This window comes from Hyaena hyaena, unplaced genomic scaffold, assembly GCF_003009895.1.
Source record: "Hyaena hyaena isolate Hyena2069 unplaced genomic scaffold, ASM300989v1 scaffold_538, whole genome shotgun sequence".
Classification (NCBI taxonomy): domain Eukaryota; kingdom Metazoa; phylum Chordata; class Mammalia; order Carnivora; family Hyaenidae; genus Hyaena; species Hyaena hyaena.
This window is the reverse complement of record NW_024081172.1, coordinates 900,442-927,175: the sequence shown is the minus strand read 5'-3', so window position 1 is coordinate 927,175 and position 26,734 is coordinate 900,442. Positions and strand designations below refer to the sequence as shown.

General features: G+C 40.8%; 1 protein-coding gene across 1 annotated transcript in view; it reads left to right on the top strand.

Moving 5' to 3' along the window:
- Positions 1-26,734, top strand: part of LOC120247677 (prolyl endopeptidase) — a 122,770-nt gene that overhangs the window by 22,088 nt on the left and 73,948 nt on the right. The window contains exons 3-6 of the mRNA XM_039255688.1: positions 2,282-2,415; positions 3,838-3,968; positions 6,420-6,629; positions 11,650-11,771. Of these exons, the coding sequence (XP_039111619.1) occupies positions 2,282-2,415; positions 3,838-3,968; positions 6,420-6,629; positions 11,650-11,771 (597 nt within the window). The remainder of the gene's footprint in view (positions 1-2,281; positions 2,416-3,837; positions 3,969-6,419; positions 6,630-11,649; positions 11,772-26,734) is intronic.

Below are 26,734 nucleotides of genomic sequence, written 5' to 3'. Positions count from 1 at the left end.
GTGCCTGTCCAGCCCTGTCTGGCGCAGGTGCAGGCAGGGGGAAATCCGTAGGAGGCCTGGCCTCCCTTCTCCCCCGGGTGTCTGCTCTTGCTCAGCCCTTGAACAATGTAGGAGACAGAGGTGCCAACCCCCTGTGAAGTCGAAAATTCCTTTATAACTTTTGACTCCCCCGAACTTTACCAATAGCCCACTGTCTACCGGAAGCCTTACTGATAATGTAAACTGTCAATTAAGACATACTTTGTGTGTTATATGTATTATATACTGTATTCTTAGAATAACATGAGCTAGAGAAAGGAAAATGTTACAGAGAAAATCATAAGGAAAAGAAAATACATTTATAGTACTATAAAAAATACACAGATAAGTGGACCTGCATGGTTCAAGCCCATGTGGTTCAAGGGTCAACTGTAATTCTGCTTCAGTGCTCTTGTTAACTCACTGTTGACCTTGACTGGGTGACTTCAGTACTGCATGCCTCAGTTTCCATGTCTGTAGAGTAGACATGACATTTCCTTCCATCATGAAATCCAGTAATGCTCTTGCACGCACTTTGTGATCTCCACAGTGCTGCCCCGAGTGGCTTTGCAGCTGTACTCCGATACTGTAACAAAAATAAAAGTCCATTTCCTCTTTGACACTCTTTTCAACCAGGCACAGTGGAATCAAGGAACTTTTACTATAAAGGACTACGTATTAAATGTTTCAGATGTTGAGAGCCTCGTTGGTCTCTCTTGGGTTGTTTTTATTTTCTGACTCTTTAAAAAAGTATAGAAACTTTGATTAGCTCAAGTGCCACAGGAAAGCAGGCCGGGTGAAATTTGCCAATCCCTGGCAATAAGCATTTGGCGTTATATTTCTTTGGGACTTAATACATTATATTTTCTGTTTGAATGAAATAAGTGTGACCCAAAACAGTTTTTTTTAATAATGTTTACTTACTTTTGAGAGCGAGAGGGAGAGAGCATGGGCAGGGAGGGACAGAGAAAGGGGGAGACAGAGGATCCAGAGCAGGCTCTGTGTTCACAGCTGAGAGCTTGGTGCGGGGCTTGAATTCACGAACTGCAAGATCATGACCTGAGCCAAAGTCAGATGCTTAACCGACTGAGCCACCCAGGTGGCCCCATAACAGTTTTATTTTTCTTGAATGGATCGTCTTGCAAAAAGTATTATTCATTATCTTAGTCATCCTTTCCACTCTTTCTCTCTTATTTTCAAGCACATTATAAATATCAGTGAATTTTAGAACAGCTTTGTCTCAACACAGAATCATGGTTTTCCAGAGCACAGTTGGTGGTTAGTGTAGGAGATCCCATTTGAAGACCATTTTGAGTTAAGACGGGCCCTTAAACCTCAATGATCTATCCAGAAGTGGAGTCTGATAATAGCACATTTTTACCTGTCATTCAAAATGTATTATATTCTTAATTTCCTGAAGTTTTCCTCTGAGAACTTACCTGTTTGTAGACATCGGATTGAACCTTCAATTGAATATAGAGCTTATGTATTTATTCTTGTTTTATTTCTTACTAATAGCCAGACATGAATATTCTGAGTCTGAGTTTTTATAGTATGAAGAACTTTCTAACCGCTTACTTACAAACAGGTATGCCTGTATATAGCTGATCTATTATGAAACCTGCAGCTTGCCCTGCCTTTGTTGCCAGGGTCTCCTGACTTCCTGCAGTCCATACCTTTCCCTTCTTACAAACTGTTTTTGTTGATCTTCTTATTTAATGCCACCCATTGCCCAGTTTTTAAAAAAATATTCTTTAGTTGCAAATTTTAACAAGGTTCTCTGAAGTTGACAAGGTAACAGGCCTTAGGAAGACAGGATATGGCAAAAGCAAAATTGGTAAAATAGTGCCTGTGTATATGTTTCTTTAATTCCAGTGGTTTGGGGGATCTCAGTAAAAAGGCCGGCACCCTGGCACTGTGTGAAAGTAGTTGACTTTCACATGATCTTAGTACAGCGTGTTGTGTTTGTTAAGAGGGCAGATTCGAGAGCAAATGCTGACCCTCCCTGGCTGTATGATGTTGGGTGACTTTTCGTCCACTCTGAGACTCAGTTTTCCCATCTGTAAAGTTGGGCTGATGAAATAACCTTCTCCATAAGATAATTGTGAGTTCTAGATGAGTAAATAGTAGTTAGTGCCATGTAAGGACTAGTTATCATTTATTGAGGGGAAAATATGCTTTCATGGATACCTATCTGTGGATAATATTCCATATGGAAAATTTTATGTCTGACTTGCTTTTTCCATTTATATTTTCTCTGTAGGCTTTTGTTGAGGCCCAGAACAAGATTACTGTGCCATTTCTTGAACAATGTCCTATCAGAGGTTTATACAAAGAGAGAATGACTGAACTGTATGATTATCCCAAGTATAGTTGCCACTTCAAGAAAGGAAAACGGTATGTGAGGTTGCTTTTATTTAATTTTCTTTCTTTTTTTAATGATTTTTATTTATTTGTGTGTGTGTATGTGTGTGTGTGTGTGTGAGAGAGAGAGAGAGAGACAGACAGACAGATAGTGTGAGCAGGGGAGAGTCAGAAAGAAGGAGAGGGAGATACAGAATCTGAAGCAGGCTCTAGGCTCTGAGCTAGCTGTCAGCACGGAGCCTGACACGGGGCTGGTTCGTGAGATCGTCATCTGAGCTGAAGTCCGATGCTTAACTGACCGAGCCACCCAGGCGCCCCTTAATTTTCTTTTTACTTGTCTAATTGAATGCTTTTTAAAATCTTGAGATACTAACTCTAAATAACTTGTCAGTTGATAGAATTAATCCATTATTATATCAAATCATTTCTGTGCTTGAATATGAGAATAAAAATTTTTGGTCTCTTGTCCATAGTCTTAAAATTATGAATTAAGCAATTTAGTAGAGATACTTCCTAGGGGAGAAAAATCTAGATTATAGGAAGTTATTGTTGTCTTATGGCTAGTAATTGGTGAGATAAGATGATTTGTAGACAGCAGGGGAGACTTGTTTGCCTCTAAAATTCCCTTTGGCTTATGCTCTTAGAAAAGATTTTATTGTATGGATTTCTTTCACCCAGGAATGGAAATGGCCAGGAGGTGGCACCTATTAATCACCTCTCTTGTTCCTCTCCTTTTCCCACCTACTTAGACATAGTCTCTTGTTCTTTTAAGTCTTTGCAACCACCATCATAACTTTACTTGAGAATTTCTTTTAGACACCCCCACGCTTTCACACACGTGCGTGCACACACACACACACACAGATCACCAAAGTACCGTCTGCATGCCTAACCCTGCCTGCCGCTTGTTTTGTAAATAAAATTGAAATGGCACACAGACCTGGCCATTCACTTACATATTATCCATAGCTGCTTTTGTACAACTACAGAATTGAGTAGCAGCAACAGAGACTCTGTGGCCCACAAAGCCAAAAACATTTGCAGTTTTGCCCAGTACAAAAAGGGTTTGCCCACCCCTGCCCTAGCAGCCTGCTGAGGGAAGGATCCAGCATTTCGTTTTAGAAGATCTGCTTTCTTCTCCATTGAAAAGAAAAAGTTAACTGCTTTCTTTGATTATCAGTTTTCATTTTAGCAACTGAAGCAGGCTTTATTTGTTCCTGTTTAGGTAATATGCAGAATTACGATACATTATTTGAATACCTAAAACAATTCGGATAACAAACTCCAGGTACAGGGAGGTGGTGGGACCTTCCATCCTAGTCCCCATGTCCCTGGCATGGCCCATGTGCAATTGAACCCTTGTATGTTGTCTTTCTTTCTCTTTTTGCTTCTGTGTATTTGTACCCCACAAATGGAAAACTTGACTGCTAAATAAAGACCATCTCTGTCCCCCAGGTATTTCTATTTTTACAATACAGGTTTGCAGAACCAGCGAGTATTATACGTACAGGATTCCTTAGAAGGTGAAGCCAGGGTGTTCCTCGACCCCAACATACTCTCCGACGATGGCACGGTGGCTCTCCGAGGTGAGTGCTACCCAGCTGAGCGCCTGGAGTCCCAGGGCCCTCACGCATGGCTCTGGTGCTGCTGCAGTCTCCTCACCTCTGCAATGCCAGACGGGGTAGATCATATTGTGGAACAGATGCAGTATCAGGAAAGCTAATTTTTGCACAGTATCTTTGGAATACATGAGTAGCCACGCGTTCTGGTGGCATGAAGCAGAACTGGAGAATAATTCACACTGGACCCAAATTAGCTTCCAGAGCTTCTGAGATATTTAAATACCATCATCATTGCTTCTAACATCCCTGAGATCTATCTGTGTGTAGAAAAAAAATCTTCTGTAAGTCATCTAAGCTCTACAAATAATGTTTCAACTATAAATGTAAAACAGGGAAGAATATTCACAAGATCTCTTTCCTTGGTGGGGAGGAAGTGATTAGAGTTTTAAAGTTTTGTTGTCAGTATTTTAGAATTAAAAGTAAAAAACCAGTCTTATAGAAATTAGACAGTTTGATACCCTGTTGCCTCAAGATGTAAGTTTAAAACCCAAATCAGTAAGTTTGGCCTGTGGTGGCCATGTGTCTCCTCAGTAACTCCACCACAGGATAACCTCCACAGGCCGTCAAGATTACTGTAGGTTTTGTGCCATGAGCACTGGTTCTAAGGAAGGAAGTTGGCTATTCTCTGGTTCTGTGGTCTAATAGTTGTATACTCGGAGAATCATCTCTCGTTGGTATCCTAGACTTTAAGGAAGTTGGCTCAGCGTTTCCCTGTAGCATCTCCTGTTCTGTAGAGAAAGCACAGGTGTGGGTTCAGCCCTGTGGAACTGAGCAATTGGAACACTGTCGTCATGTAATTGTTAGGTGGGAATCAAAGGGGAGAATCAAAAGGCCCTGGCGCAGCAGCGCTATGGGAAGACCCTTCAATGGAACCACTCAGCCACTTAATGGTTCTTCCCCTCTTCTTCCTAAATGGGCTGTGTATGTAAATGACGATCCTTTATCTAATTAGTGTTGAAAGTAATCGGTATCGAAACTAACATGCCAGCCGGCTAACTAAAAATATCCTTCCGTGAATTTGAGCTTGCACTTGTAAATGAACTTAATACACTGGTTCTGTGTGTAATAACATACCCTGTGTAGGATGTTATTTAATTTTAACAAAAGTCTGTCTTGTAGCTCATCAAAAGAACTTCATTATGAGAGGGTCTCCGAAAATTCTTTCCAGTAACGTTTTAAGGGAATGCATGCCATGTATAGATCCTGATAGATCAAAAGGGAAATTAGACATGGAACCTGGCCTCAGTCTTCAAGTGTTCTGAAAATGATATTACAGGGAGGTTACAGTATGGGTAAACATACAGATTATTTTGATAGTGTATGATTTTTTTATACATTTCAAATACATTATTTAATTTTTTCCTGAAAACTTTCCAGTTATATAGAAATAATTTATATAGAGTATGAAGTATTTTTTCTCTATCACCTTCTAGACTCTTCCCTGTATTTATATACAGATGAGCCTGAATACTTCATAGGAATCATAAAAGATTAACAAGGAGGTTTGTGAAATTTTAAACTTATTTACCACTAATAGAAATTCCATGTAAAATAGTAGGGTACTTCTGAAAATAGTTGAGTTTCTGAGGATAATTTTCAACCCCTACTAAAGTTTAGCAAACACTGTAAGAGGAAATCTCTAGTGTCCTAGAGATTACCAGATGCTATCTATACATACTTTACATTTGTAAAAGCCAATATGAACATAAGATTTCTCAACACGTGTTATGTAGTGATTAGAGCATTCTGTCATGGCCTTAAAGAGTTGGTCATGCATAACAGTTCATAAATGGTGTTGCTTTTCTTTCCTTTTCATGGTTGCTTTTGAAATATGTACTGTGTGAGCCTTCATTGCAATCCTCAGGCTTTATTTACCTGGGTATGGATGTTAATCCTTGAGTGCCAGCAATGCTCAGAAAATGAGGTTGTAAAGAGTGATTTCAAATAGTTTGGAATCCATTCCAAAAATTACTTAATGGCTTCCATTTAGTTCTGTTATATGCTATGTGTCATAATCCAGTCATTACTCTAAAAGTAGTTTCCTTATTCTTTTTTCCCCCTTCCTCTTTAGAGTATAAATAAAATATGCTGAAAGTCTCAGATGTGCTCTGCTTTTAACTGAAGTGCTTATTGAATTATAGAAATATAAACAGTGGAAGTATATGAGTGGTCATATAATCCAATATATCATTTTACAGATGAAAAAACTAAGACCCAGAGAGGTTCAGACACTTGTCCGAGCTCATGAGGCGAACCCCTCTCAGGCCTGGGCTCAGCCCCCTGGGTTCCTCACTACAGGTTTCCTGCTCCTTCTGTTGCACATCTGGCACAGGACGTTGTCAGCACAGAGGGCAGTAGGCAGGGCTAGGGGTTGTGTCCCCAACTTCACTGAGGATTTCTCCTGTGTCCCCATAGGCTATGCATTCAGTGACGATGGTGAATATTTTGCCTATGGTCTGAGTGCCAGTGGCTCAGACTGGGTGACGATCAAGTTCATGAAAGTTGATGGTGCCAAAGAGCTTCCAGATGTGCTTGAGAGAGTCAAGTTCAGCTGTATGGCATGGACTCATGACGGGAAGGGGATGTTCTACAATTCATATCCCCAGCAGGATGGAAAAAGTGATGGTAAGTTATCAGGCGAAGCACCTTTTTCGTGAAATAGAAGTGTGATTTCATATGACTTTAAAAGCTAAACCCTACATGGAAGCTATTTGGTGTAGAACCCGGTTTCCTCAAAGGATGTTGTATCAGTTAGCACTGTTGTGTAACACACTGCCCCAAAACTTAGTGGCTCAGAATAATAACCATGGTTATTCTGCTTGTGAGTCTGTGAGTTGGCCAGGCAGTTCTGCTGGACTTAACTGAGTTCTGTCATGTGTCCGTGTTCAGCTGCGGTTCAGTTGGCTGATCTTGGCTTGGCTCTTTCCCATGCCTGGGACCTGGGCTCTGATCCGTGTGGTCTCTCATCCTCCAGCAGGCTAGCCCCTTGGTTTGCATGGCAGCTCAGAAGGATTCCAAGAGGGAGAGCTAAAAGGCCCAAGCCTCTTTGATGCCTCGGCTTCTACCGGCACTACATGGTATTGCTGCATGGTGTTGGCAAAGCAAGCCATGGAGCCAGCAGCCCCTGTTCAAGGGGTGGAGACACAGATATAAACACCCATGACTAACTGGGCCATTATTTGCAATCAGTCATCTACAAATGTGTTATATCTCCCAAGGAGCCATGGAGAAGATGGATTTTTGTTTTTCTACAAAACCAACTTGTTTAATGATGTCAGGTGATTATGAAATTTTCCTACTGTGGTGATCATATCTTTTTCTCTGATCAGAAGTTATGGGTCACCTGGTTGGTTTATCTTGACATTTTTCTCCTTGTTAACTTGCAGGACATAACTTTGTTGTTCTTTTCAGTTGCTCAAAGATCCTGTTGTGGTCAAGTAGTCTCTTTTCTTTTTTCCTTTACTCTTTATCTTCCCAGATAGAAAGGGCCAGGTACCTTGTATCTTGCTGGTCTAAGCTGTCAGCATCACCTTTTTTATGCTGTACCATTGCTCCATGTGGCATATGGCATTTCCTGTTGTCTTGGTTTTTTTTTTTTTTTTTTTTTAGCATTTATTCATTTTTGAGAGAAAGACTGTGAGTGGGGGAGGGGCAGAGAGAGAGGGAGACACGGAATCCAAAACAGGCTTCAGGACAGAGCCCGACACGGGGCTTGAACCCACGAGTGGTGAGATCATGACTTGAGCTGAAGTAGGATGCTCAGCTGACTGAGCCACTCAGGTGCCCTGTCTTGGTTGGTCTTTACAGGTGGGAGACCAAAAACGTATTTCACTGGCCATTTCTTGTTAGAGAATAATGTTATTAATTTGTGAAAAACACAACCATTATTATTTAGGCTCAGCCTTCAGTGGCAAAAATAGTAAAGATTAGTTGCTAGGGTTGATTTCAGAAAGGTACCATCTTTTCCCAGCTGTAATTTGCCATTCTCTCGTCAAGAGGACCTAAACGGCCACTCAGGTTGTGTGATGGAAGGACTTACCAATGAGGCTAAGCATTTCTGACCATGTGCTTCTTGGAAAAGCTATGGAAAGTCACCAAGTACTGTAAAGCTTTCTTTTATATTATGGCATTACATTCTTTTTCATTGTCCTGAAAGCTTAGTGCCTTTTCATAAAAAAAAAAAAAAAAAAAAAAAGAATAGTTCAGTCTCACAACAGCCTCCAGAGTCAGCAGATATGTGTGAATTACTTCCAGAGTGATGTCCAACCAATACTTAACTTTAAAAAAAAAAAAAAAAGCCTTTACCTTTCAGAGCATTTTTACATTCACAGCAAAATTGAAAAGGCAATACAGAGATTTCCCATACCTCCCCTGCCTCCACATGCAGAGCCTCCCCTATTACCAACATCTCTCTCCAGAAGAAGTAAAGTTGTTGAGTCTCCCTTGACACATCATACTCACCCAGACTCCAGGGTTTACATTATAGCTCACTCTTAGTGTTGTATATTCCATGGGTTTAGACAACTGTATAATCATATGTATAATACGTGATATGTATGCACCATTGAGGTGTCACACGGAGCAATTTTACCAGCCTCATAATTCTCAGTATTCTGCCTATTCACCTCCCTCTCCACTAGCCTCTGGCAACCACTAATCTATCTATCTATCTATCTATCTATCTTTCTTCCTTCCTTCCTTCCTTCCTTCCTTCCTTCCTTCCTTCCTTTCTTTCCTTTCTTTCCTTTCTTTCCTTTCTTTCTTTTCTTCTCTTTCTCTTTCTATGTTTATCTATTTTGAGAGAGAGAGAGCAAGCAGAGAAGGGGCAGAGGGAGAGAGAAAATTGCAATCAGGCTCTGCACTGTCAGCGCAAAGCCTGAGGCCAGACTTGATCCCATGACCATGAGGTCATGACCTGAGCTGAAATCAAGAGCCAGACACCCACCGACTGAGCCACCCAGGTGCTTCAACCGCTAATCTTTCTACTGTCTCTATAGCTTTGCCGTGTTCGTAATGTCACATAGTTGGAATTGTACACCATGTAGCCTTTTTGCATTGGCTTCCTTCACATGATAATATGCATTTCAGTTTCCTCCATGTCTTTTCATAGCTTGATAATTAATCTCTTTTTAGCACTGGATAGTATTCCACAGTCTGTATGTAGCACAGTGTATTTATCCATTCACCTATTGAAGGGTATCTTGGTACCTTCCACATTTGGGCAGTTACAAATAAAGCTGCTACAAACATCTGTGTGCAGGTTTTCTGTGGACGTAAATTTTTAAACACTTTGGGTAAATACCAAAGACTGTGATTGATGGATTGTATTGTAAGAATATGTTTAATTTTGTAAGAAACTGTGAAATTGTCTTCCACTGTGGCCATACTAGTTTGCATTCCCCCAGCAATGAATGGGAGTTCCTATTTTTCCACATCCTCAACCAGCATTTGGTGTTGCTATTGTTATGGATTTTGTCCATTCTAATAGGGGGTGTGTGGTGGTAGATTAATGTGTGAATTTGCATTTCCTTGGTGACTTATGGTGTGGACCATCTTTTCATATGCTTCTTTGCCATCTGCATATCTTCTTTTGTTTAAAACTTTTTGTTATGTTATTTATTTTTGAGAGAGAGAGACCTATTGCAAGTGGGGAAGGGGCAGAGAGAGAGGGAGACAGAATCCAAAGCAGTCTCTAGGTTCTGAGCTGTCAGCACAGAGCCTGATATAGGATTCGAACTCACAAACCGTGAGATAATGACCTGAGCCGAAGTCATATGCTTAACCGACTGAGCCACCCAGGCTCCCTTGCATATCTTCTTTAGTGAGGTTTGTGTTAGATCTTTGGCCCATTTTTTGATAGGATTATTTCTTTTCTTATTTTTGAGTTCCAAGAGTTCTTTGTAAATTTTAGGTACTAGTCCTTTACCAGATGTGTCTTTCACAGATATTTTCTCCCATCTCTGACATGTCTGACTCTCTTGACAGCATCTTTTACAGAGTAGAAATTTTTTGTTTTAATAAAATCCAGCTTATAATTTTTTTCTTTCACGGATTGTATCTAAAAAGTCCTTGCCAAACCAAAGGTCATCTAGATTTTCTTCTGTGTTATCTTTTGGGAGTTTTATAGTTTTACATTTATGTTTAGATTTGTGATCCATTTTGAGTTATCTTTTGTGAGGCTTATGAGGTCTGTGTCTAGATTCACTTCTTCCCATGTTTATGTTCAGTTCCAGCACTACTTGTTGAGAAGGCTGTCTTTGCTCTATTCTATTACCTTGGCTCCTTGGTCAAAGATCAGTTGACTATATTTATGTAGGTCTGTTTCTGGGCTCTTTACTCTGTTCCATTGATTTGTCTGTCTGTTCTTTTGCCAGTACTACACTGTTTTGATTACTTACAGTAAATCTGGAAGTCAGGTAGTGTCAGTTCTCTAACTTTGTTCTTTTCCTTTAATATCGTGTTGGCCATTCTGATTTTTTTTTACTCTCCATGAACTTAAAGACCAGCTCATCAATATCCACAAAATAACTTGCTGAAACTTTTATTGGAATTAAATTGAATCTATCAAATGGGGAAGAATTGACATGACAGTACTCCTATCCATGAACGAGGAACATCTCTCCATTTAGTTCTTTTTTGATTTCTTTTGTCAGTTTTGTAGTGTTTCTCAAATAAGTCTTAATACATATTTTGTTAGATTTGTACTTAAGCATTTTATTTTGGGGGGTACTAATGGTAATGGTAAATGGTAAATGACTAATGTCAGTTTTTTTTTTTTTAATTGAGGTATAATTGACATATAACATTAGTTTTAGGTGTACAATCTAATTATCCAATATTTGTATATATTATGAAATGACAATCATATAAGTTTTGTAAACACCTAATCACATCACTGTACATAGTTATAAAATTCTATTTCTTATGATGAGAACTTTAGAGACAGCGTGAGCAGGGAAGGGGGGGATGGGGAGGGAGGGAGGGTGTCCCAGACTCGCACTGCCAGCACAGAGCCCAATGCGGGTACTGAGATCATGACCTGAGCCGAAACTGAGAGTCAGACGCTTAACCGACTCACCCACCCAGGCACCCCACCCCGTGATGAGAACTTTTAACAGGTCCTGTCTTAGCAACTTTTAAATATGCAATACAGGGGCGCCTGGGTGGCTTAGTCAGTTAAGCGTCCGACTTTTGCTTAGGTCATGATCTCGCGGTTCGTGGGTTCGAGCCCCTCTTCGGGCTCTGTGCTGACTGCCAGCTCAGAGCCTGGAGCCTGTTTCAGTCTGTGACTCCCTCTCTCTCTGACCCTCCCCTGCTCATGCTGTCTCTCTCTCACTCTCCTAGAAATAAATAAAACATAAAAAAGTAAAAAAAAAAAAAATGTATGCAATACAGTATTATTAACTGTTACTAACTGTGGTCACATAGTGTATATTATGTCCTTATTGGTTTTGTGTTTTTAACTTCAAATTCCACTATTCGTTCCTGGTATATAGGAAAGCAGTTAACTTTTACATATTAACTTTGTATCTTATGACCAGATAAATAACTTTTAAAATATTTCTAGCATTGTACAGTACCAGTGGGATAGATTTTCTTAAAATTGTCAGCTGTACTTCAGTATATACATTTTTAACTCCTTCAGGTACAGAGACCTCCACCAATCTCCACCAAAAACTCTGTTACCATGTGTTGGGGACCGATCAGTCAGAAGATGTTTTGTGTGCTGAGTTTCCTGATGAGCCCAAATGGATGGGTGGAGCTGAGGTATTGTGCTACTGTGAAATTGACCCACAAAAACGATGTCACATGAATTGTGTCTATAAGTATTCTTGTGTAATCTTTATGGATAAGTCTCGTGAGTGAATATTATCTTAAAAATATCAGTCTTCAAACTGACTTTTAGTTATGAAGCTGATAAACCTTTTAACTGCAACTTTCACATAAAACTTTAATATCATACCTCCTTATGGTAAAAAAAATGTAAAAATACAGAATCACATAAAGCAAAACACGAACATTTTGAAATTCAGAATCTTATTACTAGAGGTGAGGAAAATAGCCATCCAAATATTTTCTTTGTTTAAGTGAGACTGTGGGGAGAGTGTGTGTGTTTTACTTTTTACTAGCTCCTTCATGCATGTTTCATTCACCTTTTACATTGAGATGTATATTTGTGGACATTTTTCCCATCATGTAGATGGTTCATGTACTCCTTGGGGGCCTTGACCGTAACCACCTGTATTTCACTCTGTGAAGTTACTGGCCCAGGTTTTACTCTGTATGTCGAGAATCGACTGTGGAAAAACTTAAGAGGTACTTGGAGTAAAAATTTAACTCTTGTTAATTCATTTCTGGATACTGAGAAATCTTTTTTAAATGAAAAAAAGCATTCTGAATATTTTGATATAGGTGGGCTGTTGGCCCATTTTTTAAAAAAAATTTTTTTTTGTTTATTTCTGAGAGAGAGGGAAAGACCACATGAACAGGGGAGGGCCAGAGAGAGAGGGAGACACAGAATCTGAAGCAGGCGCCAGGCTCTGTGCGGAGCCCGACACGGGGCTCGAACCCACAATCCGTGAGATCATGACCTGAGCTGAACTCAGACGCTTAACCTACTGAACCACCCAGGCACCCCTGTCGGCCCATTTTTAATGGGAATGAGAAATCCACTAGAGAGTTTTTAGCCCATGGAGCCACTTATCTTTCTTAGAAAAAAGAAATATTTTATATTTGAACTTCAGCCCATGGGTCTGATTCACTGGAGGGTAGAATAGGAATCCACAGTATTTGAGTTCATGTGCATTGATATACCTTATTCCAATTTGTCTCTATATTTATTTGTTTTGTTTCCCTAGACCAGGGGTTGGCAAACTATTGCCTGCCTTCAGGCCAAACCTGGTCTTCTGCCAGCTTTTGTAAATACAATTTTGTGGGAACACAAGAAATACAGCCACACCATTTCTTTACATACTGTCTGTGGCTGCTTTGAGACTTCAGTAGCAGAGATGAGTAGTTGCCACAAAAGGCCCCATGGCTCATAAGGCTGAAAACACTTTCTGGCCCTTTGTAGAGAAAAAACTCATCAGACTTTAATGTAGGGTGTTAAATGTGAATTTCTAGCACTTACATTCCCTGAAACTGTGTTGTTTTTTCAGGCTTTTTCTTTCTCACTTAAGTGCAACCCCCCATGAGCTTTCCTTCTGTAGTTGTTATTGTCATTTTTCTCACATATTTGTTTTTAATGGCTTTTCCAACTCTATTTGTAGATTGCCTCTACTGTTTTCTTCTTAGGTCAGCCTCTTCTACGTAAGTCTTCTAGTTACTATGGATAATAGGTGTTTGTTTATAAAATAATATACGTCTTTACTCATCCAAGTGCAACAATTAGGGAGATAAATATGCTGCTCCAAAACATTTTAATGTCAGGTCATGTGTTTCTCTTTAGTTTTTTGCCGGGGAAAGTATTGATGGGGCAAACCAAAAATAATATATTTTAATAATCAGTTTTATTCCCTCTGGATTCTTCATAAAATCAAAGACATACCCTCCTAGAGAAATTCTTATGCTTCAACGTTAATAATTTCATTACAGCAGAGCTATTTTAATGAAGGTAAGCTTATTAGGTTGATACAATAACATGGGTACTAGAAGTAAATGTCAGAATATTTGTATGGTTTAGCAAAATGGTCTAAAAGGAAACAAGCTTCATAGTAAAATACACGTGCAACTCAAGTCGCTTGGATCCCTCTTAGCATTTGGATGAAGCAGTTAGGGGTTTTTTGTTTTTTTTTTTAAGTTTATTTATTTTGGTGGCAGGGGAGAGAAAGAGAGAGATAGAGAGAGCAGGGGAGGGGCAGAGAGAGAACCCACACTGTCAGCATGGAGCCCAATGCAGGGCTCAGACTCCCAAACTGTGAGATTATGACCTGAGCTGAGATCAAGAGTCAGACTTTTAACTAACTGAGCCACCCAGGTGCCCCAATTTTTTCTTTATTTTTTTTTTTTTTTACTTTAAAAAAATTGTGGTACTGCTAGGAATTTTACCCAAGGGATATAGGAGTGCTGATGCTTAGGAGCACATGTACCCCAATGTTCATAGCAGCACTCTCAACAATAGCCGAAACATGGAAAGAGCCTACGTGTCCATCAACGGATGAATGGATCAAGAAGATGTGGTTTATCTGTACCATGGAATACTACATGGCAATGAGAAAGAATTAAATCTGGCCATGTGTAGCAACATGGATGGACCTTGAGGGTGTTAGGCTGAGTGAAATAAGTCAGGCAGAGAAGGACAAATATCATATATTTGTACGTATAGGAGGATTAGGAGGAACGTAACGGAGGACCATGGGGGAGAAGAAGGGGGGAAATGGTGGGGGAGAGGGAGAGAGGCAAACCATGAGAGACTTGAATGCTGAGAACAAACTGAGGACTGATGGGTGTGGGGAGGGGAGGGGGGAGATGGGCATGGAGGAGGGCACTTGTGGGCATGAACACTGGGTATTATATGGAAATCAACTTGACAATAAACTATAAAAAAAATCATGGTAAAATATAACAAAATATACTAGTTTAATCATTTTTTTAAATTTATCTGTTTTTGAGAGAGGGAGAGACAGAGCCTGAGCAGGGGAGGGGCAGAGAGAGAGGGAGACACAGAATCGGCATAGAGCCTGATGCTGGGCTCAAACCCACGACCTTGAGATTGTGACCTGAGCTGAAGTCTGAGGCTCAACCGACTGAGCCACCCAGGTGCCCCTAGTTTAATCATTTTTAAGCATAGAGTTAAGTGGCATGAAGTACAGTCACTTCATTGTGCAACTGTCACCAGCATCCATCTCCAGAACTTTTTTCACTTTGCAAAACTGAAACTGGACCTGTTAACGTAGTGACTCCCTGGCTCCCAGCTCTCCTGTCCTCTGGCGACCATCAATCTGCTTCTGTCTCTCTTTGTTGGACTACTCTAGGTGCCTCATATAAATGTCATCCTACAGTATTTACCCTTTTGTGACTTGGCTATTTGACTTAGTCCTCAGGTTCATCCATGTTGCAGCATGTGTCAGACTTTCCTTCCTTTTTACAGTTGAATAATATTCCGTGGTGTGTATCTACATTTTATTCATTCATCTGTTGATGGGTACGTGGGGCATTCCATAGCATTATCGTGAGTAATGCTGCTGTGAGCAGCCAGCTTCTAGAAATAGAGTGAAGATCTATCATCTATGCATTTAATGTATGTATATTCAGTTCTACTGGGCAAGTGAAAAGAAAAGCAGATTTAAATAGTTGAGGTGATTCTTCTACCATTCATTAAAAAGATGCTCTCTCTGTCAATTGTCTGATATAATCTTCACCAAAGCCTTGCAAAGGAGGTGACCATTCCATTGCACAGATGGAATAAAATGCCTGCTAGAGATATTAGCTTGCAAGTCCATGGCTGGACCTGCCTACTCAGTGTGTTAGACTCCACAGCCTGTGTCTTCCTAACCGCACACACTCAGCCTCTTTGGTCAAAAGGAAAGAGGTCTCGCAGAAACAGCAGCAGTAATTGTTAAAAGGATGGCGTGACTGAAGGGATACACCTGTACTACACAGACGTATTAAAGTTAAAGAAAAAAGCAAAAACAAAAGGGACCTATATGGTGAGTCCTAAGGAACTTGATGTTGGATCAGAACCTCAGTAGTGGATTATGCAGAGAAGGTCTACAAGAGAGCGAGTGGGTTTAGTAAACACAAACAATATGGTCTTCCTCAAGGCCGTACCGCAGCTTCCAGGGGAGTCTCGTTTCAACAGGTGCCACACGCCACTCATAGTATTGGTTGCTTCATGACCATGCACCAGTGCATGTGCCGCACTGCTCTTTCACTTTTCGTGGAGTTGCTTTTAGGATCGTCATTTTGAACCTAGTGTTTGGTTAATACCTTCAGCACTGTCACAGCGTCTGAGCGGAGAGCTGGTGTACTATAACACAAAGTAGGAGGTTTTTGTTCTGGTCCTGTGTTCTCTCCAGATCTATTTCCTTCATTTCCTCTAGGCCTTTTTTTTTTTTTTTTTAGCTCTGAAATTCTGTGGCTAGGGGATTTAGCACAACATCTCATAGACGATGAGGCAGGCTTCCTGGGCAAGGTGGTGGCTGCTGGATGTGAGAGCAGTTTGGGCATTGTGGGTGCAGTTGGAGGGCCCTCTGGGGTGGGTGGCTGAGTGTGCGGATGTGTGTTAATTTCTCTGGCAAGCTGCCATCCTCCCTTGGGCTGCCACAGCTCAGGTTCACTGAGGACTTCCTGTTTATCCTTGGTACTACCTTCTTATGACCCTTCACAGATAGCTCCTCTGCCTCCCTACAGGGACAAGTCTTTCTTGACTGAGTAGTCCATTACCTGTAATCAGGAAGCATCTTTAGTCTTTCTGTCATTGCCTGTGACAGCACCTCTCTCCAGGATGACTGACTTCCGTCCAACAGAACTCATAGCATTCTGGATGCTTTTGGGTGTTGGAACTGTCACTAAAGAGCCATTGTAGTCCAGAGCAAAGTCTCTCCAGTTGACATGCTTCTTCCCTCTCCTCCCTCAAGTTTGGTGAGCACATGGGGGATGTGCAGTGGGGGAGGGACTACTCAACCCCCTGCTTCGTGGTTTTTTTCTCCATACAAAGACTTTATTAAAGGTAACCCCAAACTAGCATAGCCCAGATATCCATCATGAAGTGCATGAATGAACTATGTGGTACATCTCTGTGATGGAATACTACTCAGCAGTAAAAAGGAACAAACTGTTGATACACTTAATAATAGGGATGAACCTCAGTTATGCTCAGTGAAAGAAGCCAGAAAAAAGGAGTACATGACGCTGGATTCCATTTGTAGAATGCTCTAGAAAATGCACACTAGTCTATAATGGCAAAAAGCAGATCATTGGTTGCTTAGAGATGGGGGTAGGGAACGGGAGGGAGGGAATATGATGGGACAGAAGGACCCTTTGGAGGACGATCACACTGGAACATTGGAATTGATGTTGTACAGATGAGGCCGTTCCCAGCAATGACAATAACTTCAGGTGTCTCCCCTCGGTTATTTGTCATGATTTGGTTTCTCTAGCAGCCACTCAGGGAGGAGGAATCAAAGGAGGGAACAGGATTTCTTCTCCAGTGTTGTTTGCCAGCATCTTCTTGCCAGTCTGCTTGCAGTCATGATGGTGTCTTGGTGCCAGCTCCCTCGTGGCATCCTTTTGCAGTGAGATCCCTTCAGTTTTGTTACCTGATGTGGACGATGAACTCTCTGGCTCACGTTTGGGTTGCGCCTCCAGGTTTCTGCTCCTATTAGGGTTCCCTTGCGATAGCACCTCTCTGCAGCTCCCCTCTTCCATCCTTATTCTGCAGGGTCCTTTCAAGATGACTGGAGGCTGGCCACCTTCCCGGTGCCTCTCGTTCCAGGGAAAGTGACATCCAGGGCTTGCTCCTTCCTGGAAGGTGGGTGGTGGTTACCACTGTTCTTTCTCCTCACCTGCCAGCCAAAGGCCTCCCGCCCTCAGTCCCTGCAGCTGGCTCATACCCCTGGGGGTAACGTGAAACATGCCTAGCATTTGGCTTCGAGGGACAGTGGTGTCAGCTATTTAACATAGACAGGCTTTAGTTGGAAGGCACTATCATGGAAGAATAGAAATTGTCACATTTTAGAAGCTTTTATTGGATCAGAAAAAAATACATTTTTATTTTAAAGCGATTCCCAGAGCATTTGGGGGTGGGGGGGATAAAAAACAAGGAAATCGAGTATTTTGAGCCACTTTTCCCAGCAGAGGGTGCTCTAGAATGAAGATACTGAAAATGTATCAAGTACTTTAGAAAGGATTAATGAGAAAATGCCCAGCCTCTTTGTAACCGTCTAGCTGAATTCTATATGGAGAACCCAATTCTGTCATAGTAATTCTTGAAAAAAGAGTTTCTTTTTACAAAGGTAATCCTAATCTTAATGTTTATCACGTATTCCTGTTGCCATTCTTACACGTTCACTTGTGATCCCTAATAATTCAAATATGGGTATATTTGTGTAGACATTTTATATTATATGTATTATATATGTACATATACGTTGCACTATTTTATGCATACATATATATTATACATACATTAACATGTGAAATCACTGCTTGATGCCTGAGTCTGTGGGCACAAGGCCAGTGTTAGTTTCCCCTCCCCTCTCTTGCTGAGGTCCAGGCACATGAAGACCCTCGAGGCCTGGTGTGCATCCAGCTTTGCCTTCTGAAACATCCACAGTAATGTCCAGTTGTCCCTCAGGGAATGCTGCCTCTTCTTCCCCATCCTCGTTGGATAGTTTGTACTTGGAGCAGTAATTGTTGAGCAGCCTTCTTCCTGGTCAGCCCGGTTCCTGCATTCATTCCCCAGACACCCAGTAAGCATTCGCCTTGGATCACCTCTGTGCTGGGGCCAGGCGGCACTCAGGAGCAGAGACGGGCACACTCGGGCCTTTTGGAAGATGTTTTTGTTGTAGTAAACTATTACGTATAAACATTTTTAAATATTACTGAGGGGCTTAGGAGCTCACGACACAATATCCACCGTGTTCAGTTTGTGTGTCATTTTAAAGGGACTGTTGTCCTCTTGACCTTAACTTCAGTAATCGGGCTGGAAGCTGTCAGTGTTGCTGGTGAGTCTTCATTTACTTGTGCTGTACCAGAGAGCCACGCACTCTCTGCCAGCTCCCGGAGACTGATGATTCCCTCTGTTCATCACAGGAGTGGCTGAGTGCTTGTCTGTATATCAGTCCCAGGGTGGATTCCTAATCGGACTACGTGTCCATGGCTCATCACTGTGTCCTCTCTTTCATCAGCACTGCATGGCGTGATAATATCCATCATGCTGATTAGCGTGTGGGAAAATCCCAGCAGCATGGTTGGGAAGAAAAGTCAGGAAACCACACAAAAGACCTGAATGTGAGTAAAAAGCTAGAAAGTGGTGCTGCTCTATATACATGAAACAGCTCCTGACAGGAGTTAGTTGGTTTATGTATTAGTAGTAGGGTTGGACTTGCTGATCAGTCACTTCTCACCTGAGCCCTCTTGGTCAGTAAGGGAGAAAACAAAACAAGCAGGGGATTTTGGGTTTTTTGCTTTTGGGTATTTTTTTTGGATTTAATTAAATTAAATTAATTAATTTATTTATTTTTACAAATAGTTTATTGTCAAATTGGTTTCCATATAACACCCAGTGCTCATCCCCACAAGTGCTCTCCTCCATGCCCATCCCCCTTCCCCCCCCACATCCATCAGTCCTCAGTTTGTTTCTCAGCATTCAAGAGTCTCTTCATGGTTTGCCTCTCTCCCTTTCCCCCACCATTTCCCCCCTTCTTCTCCCCCATGGTCCTCAGGTAAGTTCCTCCTAATCCTCCTATACGTGCAAACATGTGATATTTGTCCTTCTCTGCCAAGCAGGAGATTCTTAAGCAACCAAGCTTCTCTGCCAGAGAAACAACGAGGTAGATCAGAAACTGTGGCAGCTGGGTTATGTGTAGACACACGTTGCTCATTTTACTCTGAATGCATTTTCTTTTCCTAGACTTTTCTGTCAGATCTGTTCATGGCATGTTGAGGAACACATCATATAGTATTTGGGTTGATTTCTGTTTTTCCCCCACTGCTGTAGTACCACACTGTATCGGGGAAGCTGTGTAATCCGATTTAATGACTAACTGTTGGAAATGTTTTTGTTACCACACATCACATGAGCTTATGACTACACCTGTTGTTCCGTACGATGCCATCTCCTGTTTTCATGACAGATCCCTAATGAGTTCCATAAGTGAAAAGACATCCATGCATGTAGATGATAGTGTGACATTTAAAAGTTTTCGTAGATTAAGTTTTGGAAACATACTTAGTATTAAAGAGATGGTGTTCTGATTCACAGCTATTATGAAAGGAATTCAGAGGAGACTGTGAAATAAAATTGATACATTTTTCCTGCTCCGAAGGCACATGATTAACTCTCAAAGCTATTAAAATCCATTTGCACTCCTTTTGTTAACTTTAAGTTAACAATTTTAAGTCTCACTGCTTTTTAGTATACTTTTTTATATACACAATTCTTTTATGTATACTAGTATAAAAAAGAATACTTTCCTCAGTTTGAAAAAGTGCACATAAGCTCAAATTATGAAAAAAAAAACAAAAAAAACACCCTTTCTTTACTGCTTCTTAGGTTCTAAATGAAAGTTATTTATGTAGCAAAGAAATTCCATGTCTCTGGAGATTTGGTTATTAACATAAGACCACATGACTGGAGCTCAGTAGCTCTAGCATAAGATAGTTCATGAGTTGGTCTTTGAAAATGGTAATTTGTTTGGTGAAAGCCCACATAATTGCTCTCTATTTATAAATATTGGCTATGGGTCCCGTCATTTTGAAAGACAACTTTGTAGATAAATGATTGGGAGTTGAAAACATTAATAAGTGATCTCCTGTCCATTTTTTCCTGACATGAGATGAAGAAAAGCTAGTTGATTCAGGTCTTTGGAAAGCCTAGCTGTTCAGATTGTATAGAATTGAGACTGAGAATAGCCATATCCAGTGACTTTAAAATTTTATGATGCTAGTAATAATAATAAATAATAATACAGATTTATTGCTTAAAATAAAATATAAGCATCCCATTCTCTGGAGAAACTATTATCACTTAAGTTCTATTTCACACTCATTTCTGTAAATAAATGGATGGTAAAGCTGATGACATCTTGTAAATACAGAGCAGCCTGACCCAGACTCTGGTCTGAATGGATCACCATCACACCTACATGAGGCATTAACTGAAGATATTTTATAAAAACGTATTTTGGGGACTAGATTCCCCCTAGCTGTATTCTGGCTGCTGCGTATTTCTCTATAAATTCTGTGATTTAATGGCTCCTGGGTTTGTGGAAGTATATTCATGAATGCACTGAGTCATCTGAATTTTGTGTTTGTTGGGGCAGCATATAACATAACGTAACGTTTGTTGGGGCAGAATAAAATAAAATATGTACTCCATCTTACAGTTTGAATGATGTCTGTCAAGGGTTTCCTTGGTAAATATTACTATCTCAGTGTAGCTTAATACCACAATATATGCAATTAAAATTCCTTAGTGAATTATTGTGGCTTCTTTAATGAAAGTATAAAATCTGACAACCCCACACCTTATGCCCTTTTGATAACTATCAATGAGTATAGTAGTTGTTACTGGGTACCCTCTTCAAAAACAGAAGCCCACACTTAACAGAGGTTTTCTTCAGTTAGCATAAAATATGTCAAGATGGGAAACCACCAAAGTTAGAGGGGAACACGTCTTCCCACACTCCTGTGACCTACCTCCTTGTTTGGGAATTTTCCTGGATTGGGGCTTCTCCTGGGCTAGATATAAGGAAGGTTCAGAGTTCTCAATCTAGTTGATTCACAGCCCTGAGCTGCATTCTCAAGTGAGTACCTTATTAGGGATCAGCCTGATAATCTGGTTCTGCATCTGCTTACTCGTTTCATTTTTAGCTGATGAACTGGGAGAAATGCATTGTTTGTTGGGCCTGCCCGGGGACTGCTTAGAGCACAGTAGTTGTGGGCTCTGCTAGTTTACACACTGTGTGTGTACAGGGTGTTGTGACTTGCATGCTGTCACAGGCAGGTTCCTGGGGAAGCAGACTTGGAAGTTGAATGAGAACGCCCTGAAAATCTCTGCCCGTGCTGGGGAGTGAGAGTGCAAGAGGAGGGAGCTGAACTGTGTGCAGTCACTACAGAGACCTTAGCCAGTCCTTCAGGGAGTCCCCCATTGGATTGGCCTTCAGCATTTTCCTGACTGGGGGCTGAGGGGTGTGAGGCTTCATATGCTTGCATTAATCAGTCATTGCCTGTGGGAAGAACCCGAAAGAATTTATGACCTTGGGAAAGGTGGTTCTCTCCAACCTGAGGACAGGCCTGAAGGTTCCTAGCTGAGCTTCCCAGCCCCCGACACACTATGCATCCACTGTACATGCTGATGTCCGTTGGCAGGATGTGCACTTGAGAATGAGTCTGTGTAGCTCATATCAAGTACGGCTCTGTGAGCCAAATAGCTACACCAATGAAGCGGTTATAAGAAGGTAGAATTCAAGCAGTCATTTTGAGGGGAATTCTATTTCTCTTTAAAAGAGAAATCTTTTCTTTTGGAGGCCATTCCACCTCCAGAGGCTCCTCAGATCTCATTCTTTCTCCAGCTTCCCTCCCTGTTAGCTGCATTCTCTGCACTCCCGCCATACTTTGCGCTTTATGCTTCCAGTGCTTTGTAATGCTTATCAGTGTGTGTGTGTCAGTCTCCCAGCAGAGCATGAGCTCCTGAAGGCCCTGTGATCTGTGTGTTTCAGAACTTGGCCAGCAGTGGCGACTCTCAGTAGATCCTAGGCTAATAAACAGCCTCAGCTCTGACTCCCCAAATACTGGATGGCACATTAGTTAAGTCATGTCTTTGGAAAGGAGATGGCAGGTTGGCTGGCACCTTGACGCTCTTGTGAAAACTGGCCACTGTGGTGACATTAGCTATCTCCAGCCACACCCACCTAGAAGCAAGGGGTGGTGGCTAGACTGGCTTTTGCATTTGTTTCTGTCTGTCAAGGTTCTCCTGGTTATGGATAATGAAAAGCTAAATGGTAAAGAATGGTTATTTATGGGAGCGCTTGGGTGGCTCAGTTGGTTAAGCATCTGACTTTGGCTCCAGTCATGACCTTGCAGCCTGTGAGTTCGAGCCCTGTGTTGGGCTCTGTGCTGACAGCTCAGAGCCTGGAGCCTGCTTTGGATTCTGTGTCTCCCTTTCTCTCTGCCCCTCCCCTGTTTGTGCTCTGTGTCTCTGTCTCTCAAGAATAAATAAGCTTTAAAAATAATAATTAAAAAAAAAAGGATAGCTTTCATCCCTGTTGGTATTATATGGAGTGCAGTTTGTTACTGGATTTAATATACACAAGTGTAAATACTAGATTTATAGTGATTCTTTGAATTTTTTTGTTAACTAATATTTATTTGTTTGATAGGTAGGTTTTCATGAAATAAGGTCATTTTGATTTAAGGAAAATTAGTTAGAAACAATACAGACATAAAGAAGAAGGAAGCTGTGAAAGGCACAGATTTAAGATTCCATAAATGGCCAGACCAGCCTTATCCCAGCCTGTTGCAACAGGTCAGTGCTTTTGAATCAGATTAATTGCTTCCAGAGAAGACAGTTATCCTTGCTGGTATCATATTATTTAAAGAAAAAAAACCAGTATTTTGTCAAATTGAATTTATAGTATTTCATGAAGGCCTGATTGGGCCCTTGGCTCACTTGCTTTTCTGTTTTCTTTTTATGTGGATTTCAGAAAAGTTACATTTTTTTTCTGTTGAGATTTAAGTGTCCTCCTCCTCAACACTATTTTTCTCTTTTCCTCCCAATGAGCTCCAAAGTTCATTTTTAAAATTGTCTTGTAGTCTGAATGTGAAGCTGTAGTTAAATATGCATTGTTAGGATTTTAGTGGATGAAGGTGTATTTCTATATATTTGGGGTCAACAATGACTGGTATAAATGATTTAGAAATCTGAGACCTTGAACATTTGAAAATTCAGAGTTGTTTCCAGTTAGCAGATTTGTTTAGTGGCTATGGAACATCACTGGGCTGTGACGAAGAGAGTTACAGTGAGAAAGAGAGACTTAATTGGCATCTCAACAGCAATGTACCTTGGGGCTTCCTGCATTAGATTAAATATAAACTGCTACAATATTTAGCCCGGCCAGAAATGCTGAGAAAAACTCATTAGATGTGCTTGAGACACAGCTTTCATCAGAAGTTTGGTGTGTTTCTGGCCATGAGTTTTACTGCCACGTCTTTCTGTTGCCTGAATCACTACAACTGAGTTAACTATCACTTATGATTGCAATACTGTGACTTTAAGCACTAAGCTGTAAAAATTCTATTTTGATTTAAAGGACAAGAAAACAGAAGTCTGGAGTATTAATGAGGCTGCTTTTCTTGATGTTTAATACAGTGATGATGTAAGGTGGCTTGATACTAGTATAGGACCATTTAAAAATAAGGTGGAACTAAAATTCTAGTCATGAGTTTATTTACTATATATATGAAAAGCTTAAGGAAAACATGTAAAAGCCTAAAAATAGGATATATAACTCTCAAAGCAGTCAAAGAAGGGACAACATTCATAAGAAAGTTTATATTAGGGGTGCCTGGGTAGATTAGTTAAGTGTCCAACTCTTGATTTCAGCTCAGGTCATGATCTCATGATCATGAGATTGAGCCCCACATTGGGCTCTGTGCTAGATATGGAGGCTGCTTAAGATTTTTTTCTTCCTCAGGGGCAGCCTGGGTGGCTCTGTCATTTAAGCGTCCAAGTTTGGCTCAGGTCATGATAGCAAGGCTTGTGGGTTCAAGCCTGCATCAGGCTCTATGCTAATAGCTTGGAGGCTGGAGCCTGCTTTGGATTCTGTGTCTCCCTCTCTCTCTGCCCCTCCCCCACTTGTGCATGCTCACTCACTCTCAAAAATAAACATTTAAAAAAAACTTTTTTTTAGATTTTTTCTCCTTCTCTACACTCCCCAGCTTACTTGTGCTCTCTCTTGCTCTCCCTCGAAAAAAAAAAGTAACAAAAAATTTATATTAATACACTATGAAGAGGAAAGAAGGGGAAAGCAAGGTGAATAGAAATAGTTGAAATTAAGAACATGGAAGCCAGTATATCAGCAATAACAATTAATGAAAATGGAATACAGATTCTGAAGTTGGGTTTTTTTAAACTCAGTCAAATCTTGTTCATTTGCAAGAGACCCACTTAAAACATAATGACAGGTAAGCTGGAAACACAGTGAGGATGAGAATAGAGAAAAGAATTAATGGAAATCAGAAATTTATGTAAGGATTTTCCAAAACTGTTTGATAACCTCTGAAAAGACTATAAGGAGCCCAGTAAAAAATAGAGAAGAATGTACCTAATCATTCAATACTATGCATAATTTGTGGCAAAAACCTATACAGCAAAGTATGATTCATATGTGTTAAAGTAAACTGTGTCTGAACTCAGATAAAAAATATCATCAGGAAAGAGCAGCCAAATTGAACAGGATTTCTAGAATATTTGATGAAACTCTAACTTACTTGGAATCCTACTTCTTCACAAGTACAAATTACGTCTGTGCTTTAAAATGATTTTTTTTTTAAGAAAACGGTGTTTAACTTAAGACATCCAGTGTGCTGCCAGGTGTTTAAAACAATGGACGTTTTAGACATGCATAGCTGTTATGATTAATTTATAAATGCAAAGAACCAGACTGACAAACAGCTGGTCTACCAAAATGACCCTGTAGCTAGAAAGTGGATGGACAGTTTTGGTGAGCTGGAATCTAATTCCTACGGGTCTAAGCACTTGCTGCTGCTAGTAAGGAAAATCCTCAGTGTCCCATGCTCAGACACTCTTGTCTAGGTGACATTTAGCTCGGTATTATCACATTGCACTGATAGAAGGAATCAGCGCATGTGGGCGTGATGCGAGCAGTGGAACAAGCCAAAGTGAACTTTTGACAGTTTCACCTCCACGTGAAAGAAAAGAAGCATGCCCCAAAGGCAGGTAGGTCACAGAAGTATTATTGGAATTGAAAGCAGACACGGTAAAAATATCTTACTGTGTAATGGGACAGAAGGAAATATATCATTGTTATGTTTTTTATTTATCATGGGTACTCTCTTTTAAATTAGTTCTATATTAATTAGATTCTTTATTGTTACATCTGCGTATTTCAATCATGCACAATAATATGCTCTTAAAAAGTGTAATTATGCAATAAAGAATTAAAAAATGAGTTAATGGTGGGGTGCCTGGGTGACTCAGTCGGTTAAGCGTCTGTCTTCGGCTCAGGTCATTATCACAGTTCGTGGGTTCAAGCCCCGCGTCGGGCTCTGTGCTGACAGCTAGCTCAGAGCCTGGAGCCTCTTTTGGATTCTGTCTCTCCCTCTCTCTCTGACCTTCCCGTGCTCACCCTGTCTCTCTCTCTCTCAGAGATACATAAAAACATTAAAAAAATTTTTTAAAAAATGAGTTAATAGGGCACCTGAGTGGTTGAGTCAGTTGAGCAGCCGAGTCTCGATGTCAGCCCAGGTCATGATCTCACAGTTTGTGAGTTTGAGCCCCGCGTTGGACTCTTCACTGACAGTGTGGAACCTGCTTGGGATTCTTTGTCTCCCTTTCTCTCTCTCCTCCTACCCCTGCTTGTGCTCTCTCTCACTCTTTTTCTCCATCCCCCTTCCAATAAATATATTTTTTAATGCATTAAAAACATTTTTAAAAACAGTTACTTGCTTCTGATAATGACTGTGTAACTGGTCTTAGATCAGCCATCCTGCCCCAAACAGCTAGAAAACTATACAAATTAGAGCAGTCATTTGCAGATATTGGTCAGCAGGCATTGCTGGACTGTCATCTGTAAGAGAGACAAGTCCTGTGATTGCCCCATATTTATGCCTTTCTGAAGCTATTTTCTGGAGTCTGGCACAAGGAAGAAGGAACACACAGAGTACTGCTGTCTCACTGAGCTTAGTATCCGAAGAATTCAGGAAGACTGAGCCATTGGAGTTTGTGGGCAGAATAACAAAAGGAGGGAACTACCACTAAGTCCCAGAAATCTGCATTGGTATCTATCCCGTTGTGTCTTTGTGGACTGTTAAGCAGTACATGCATA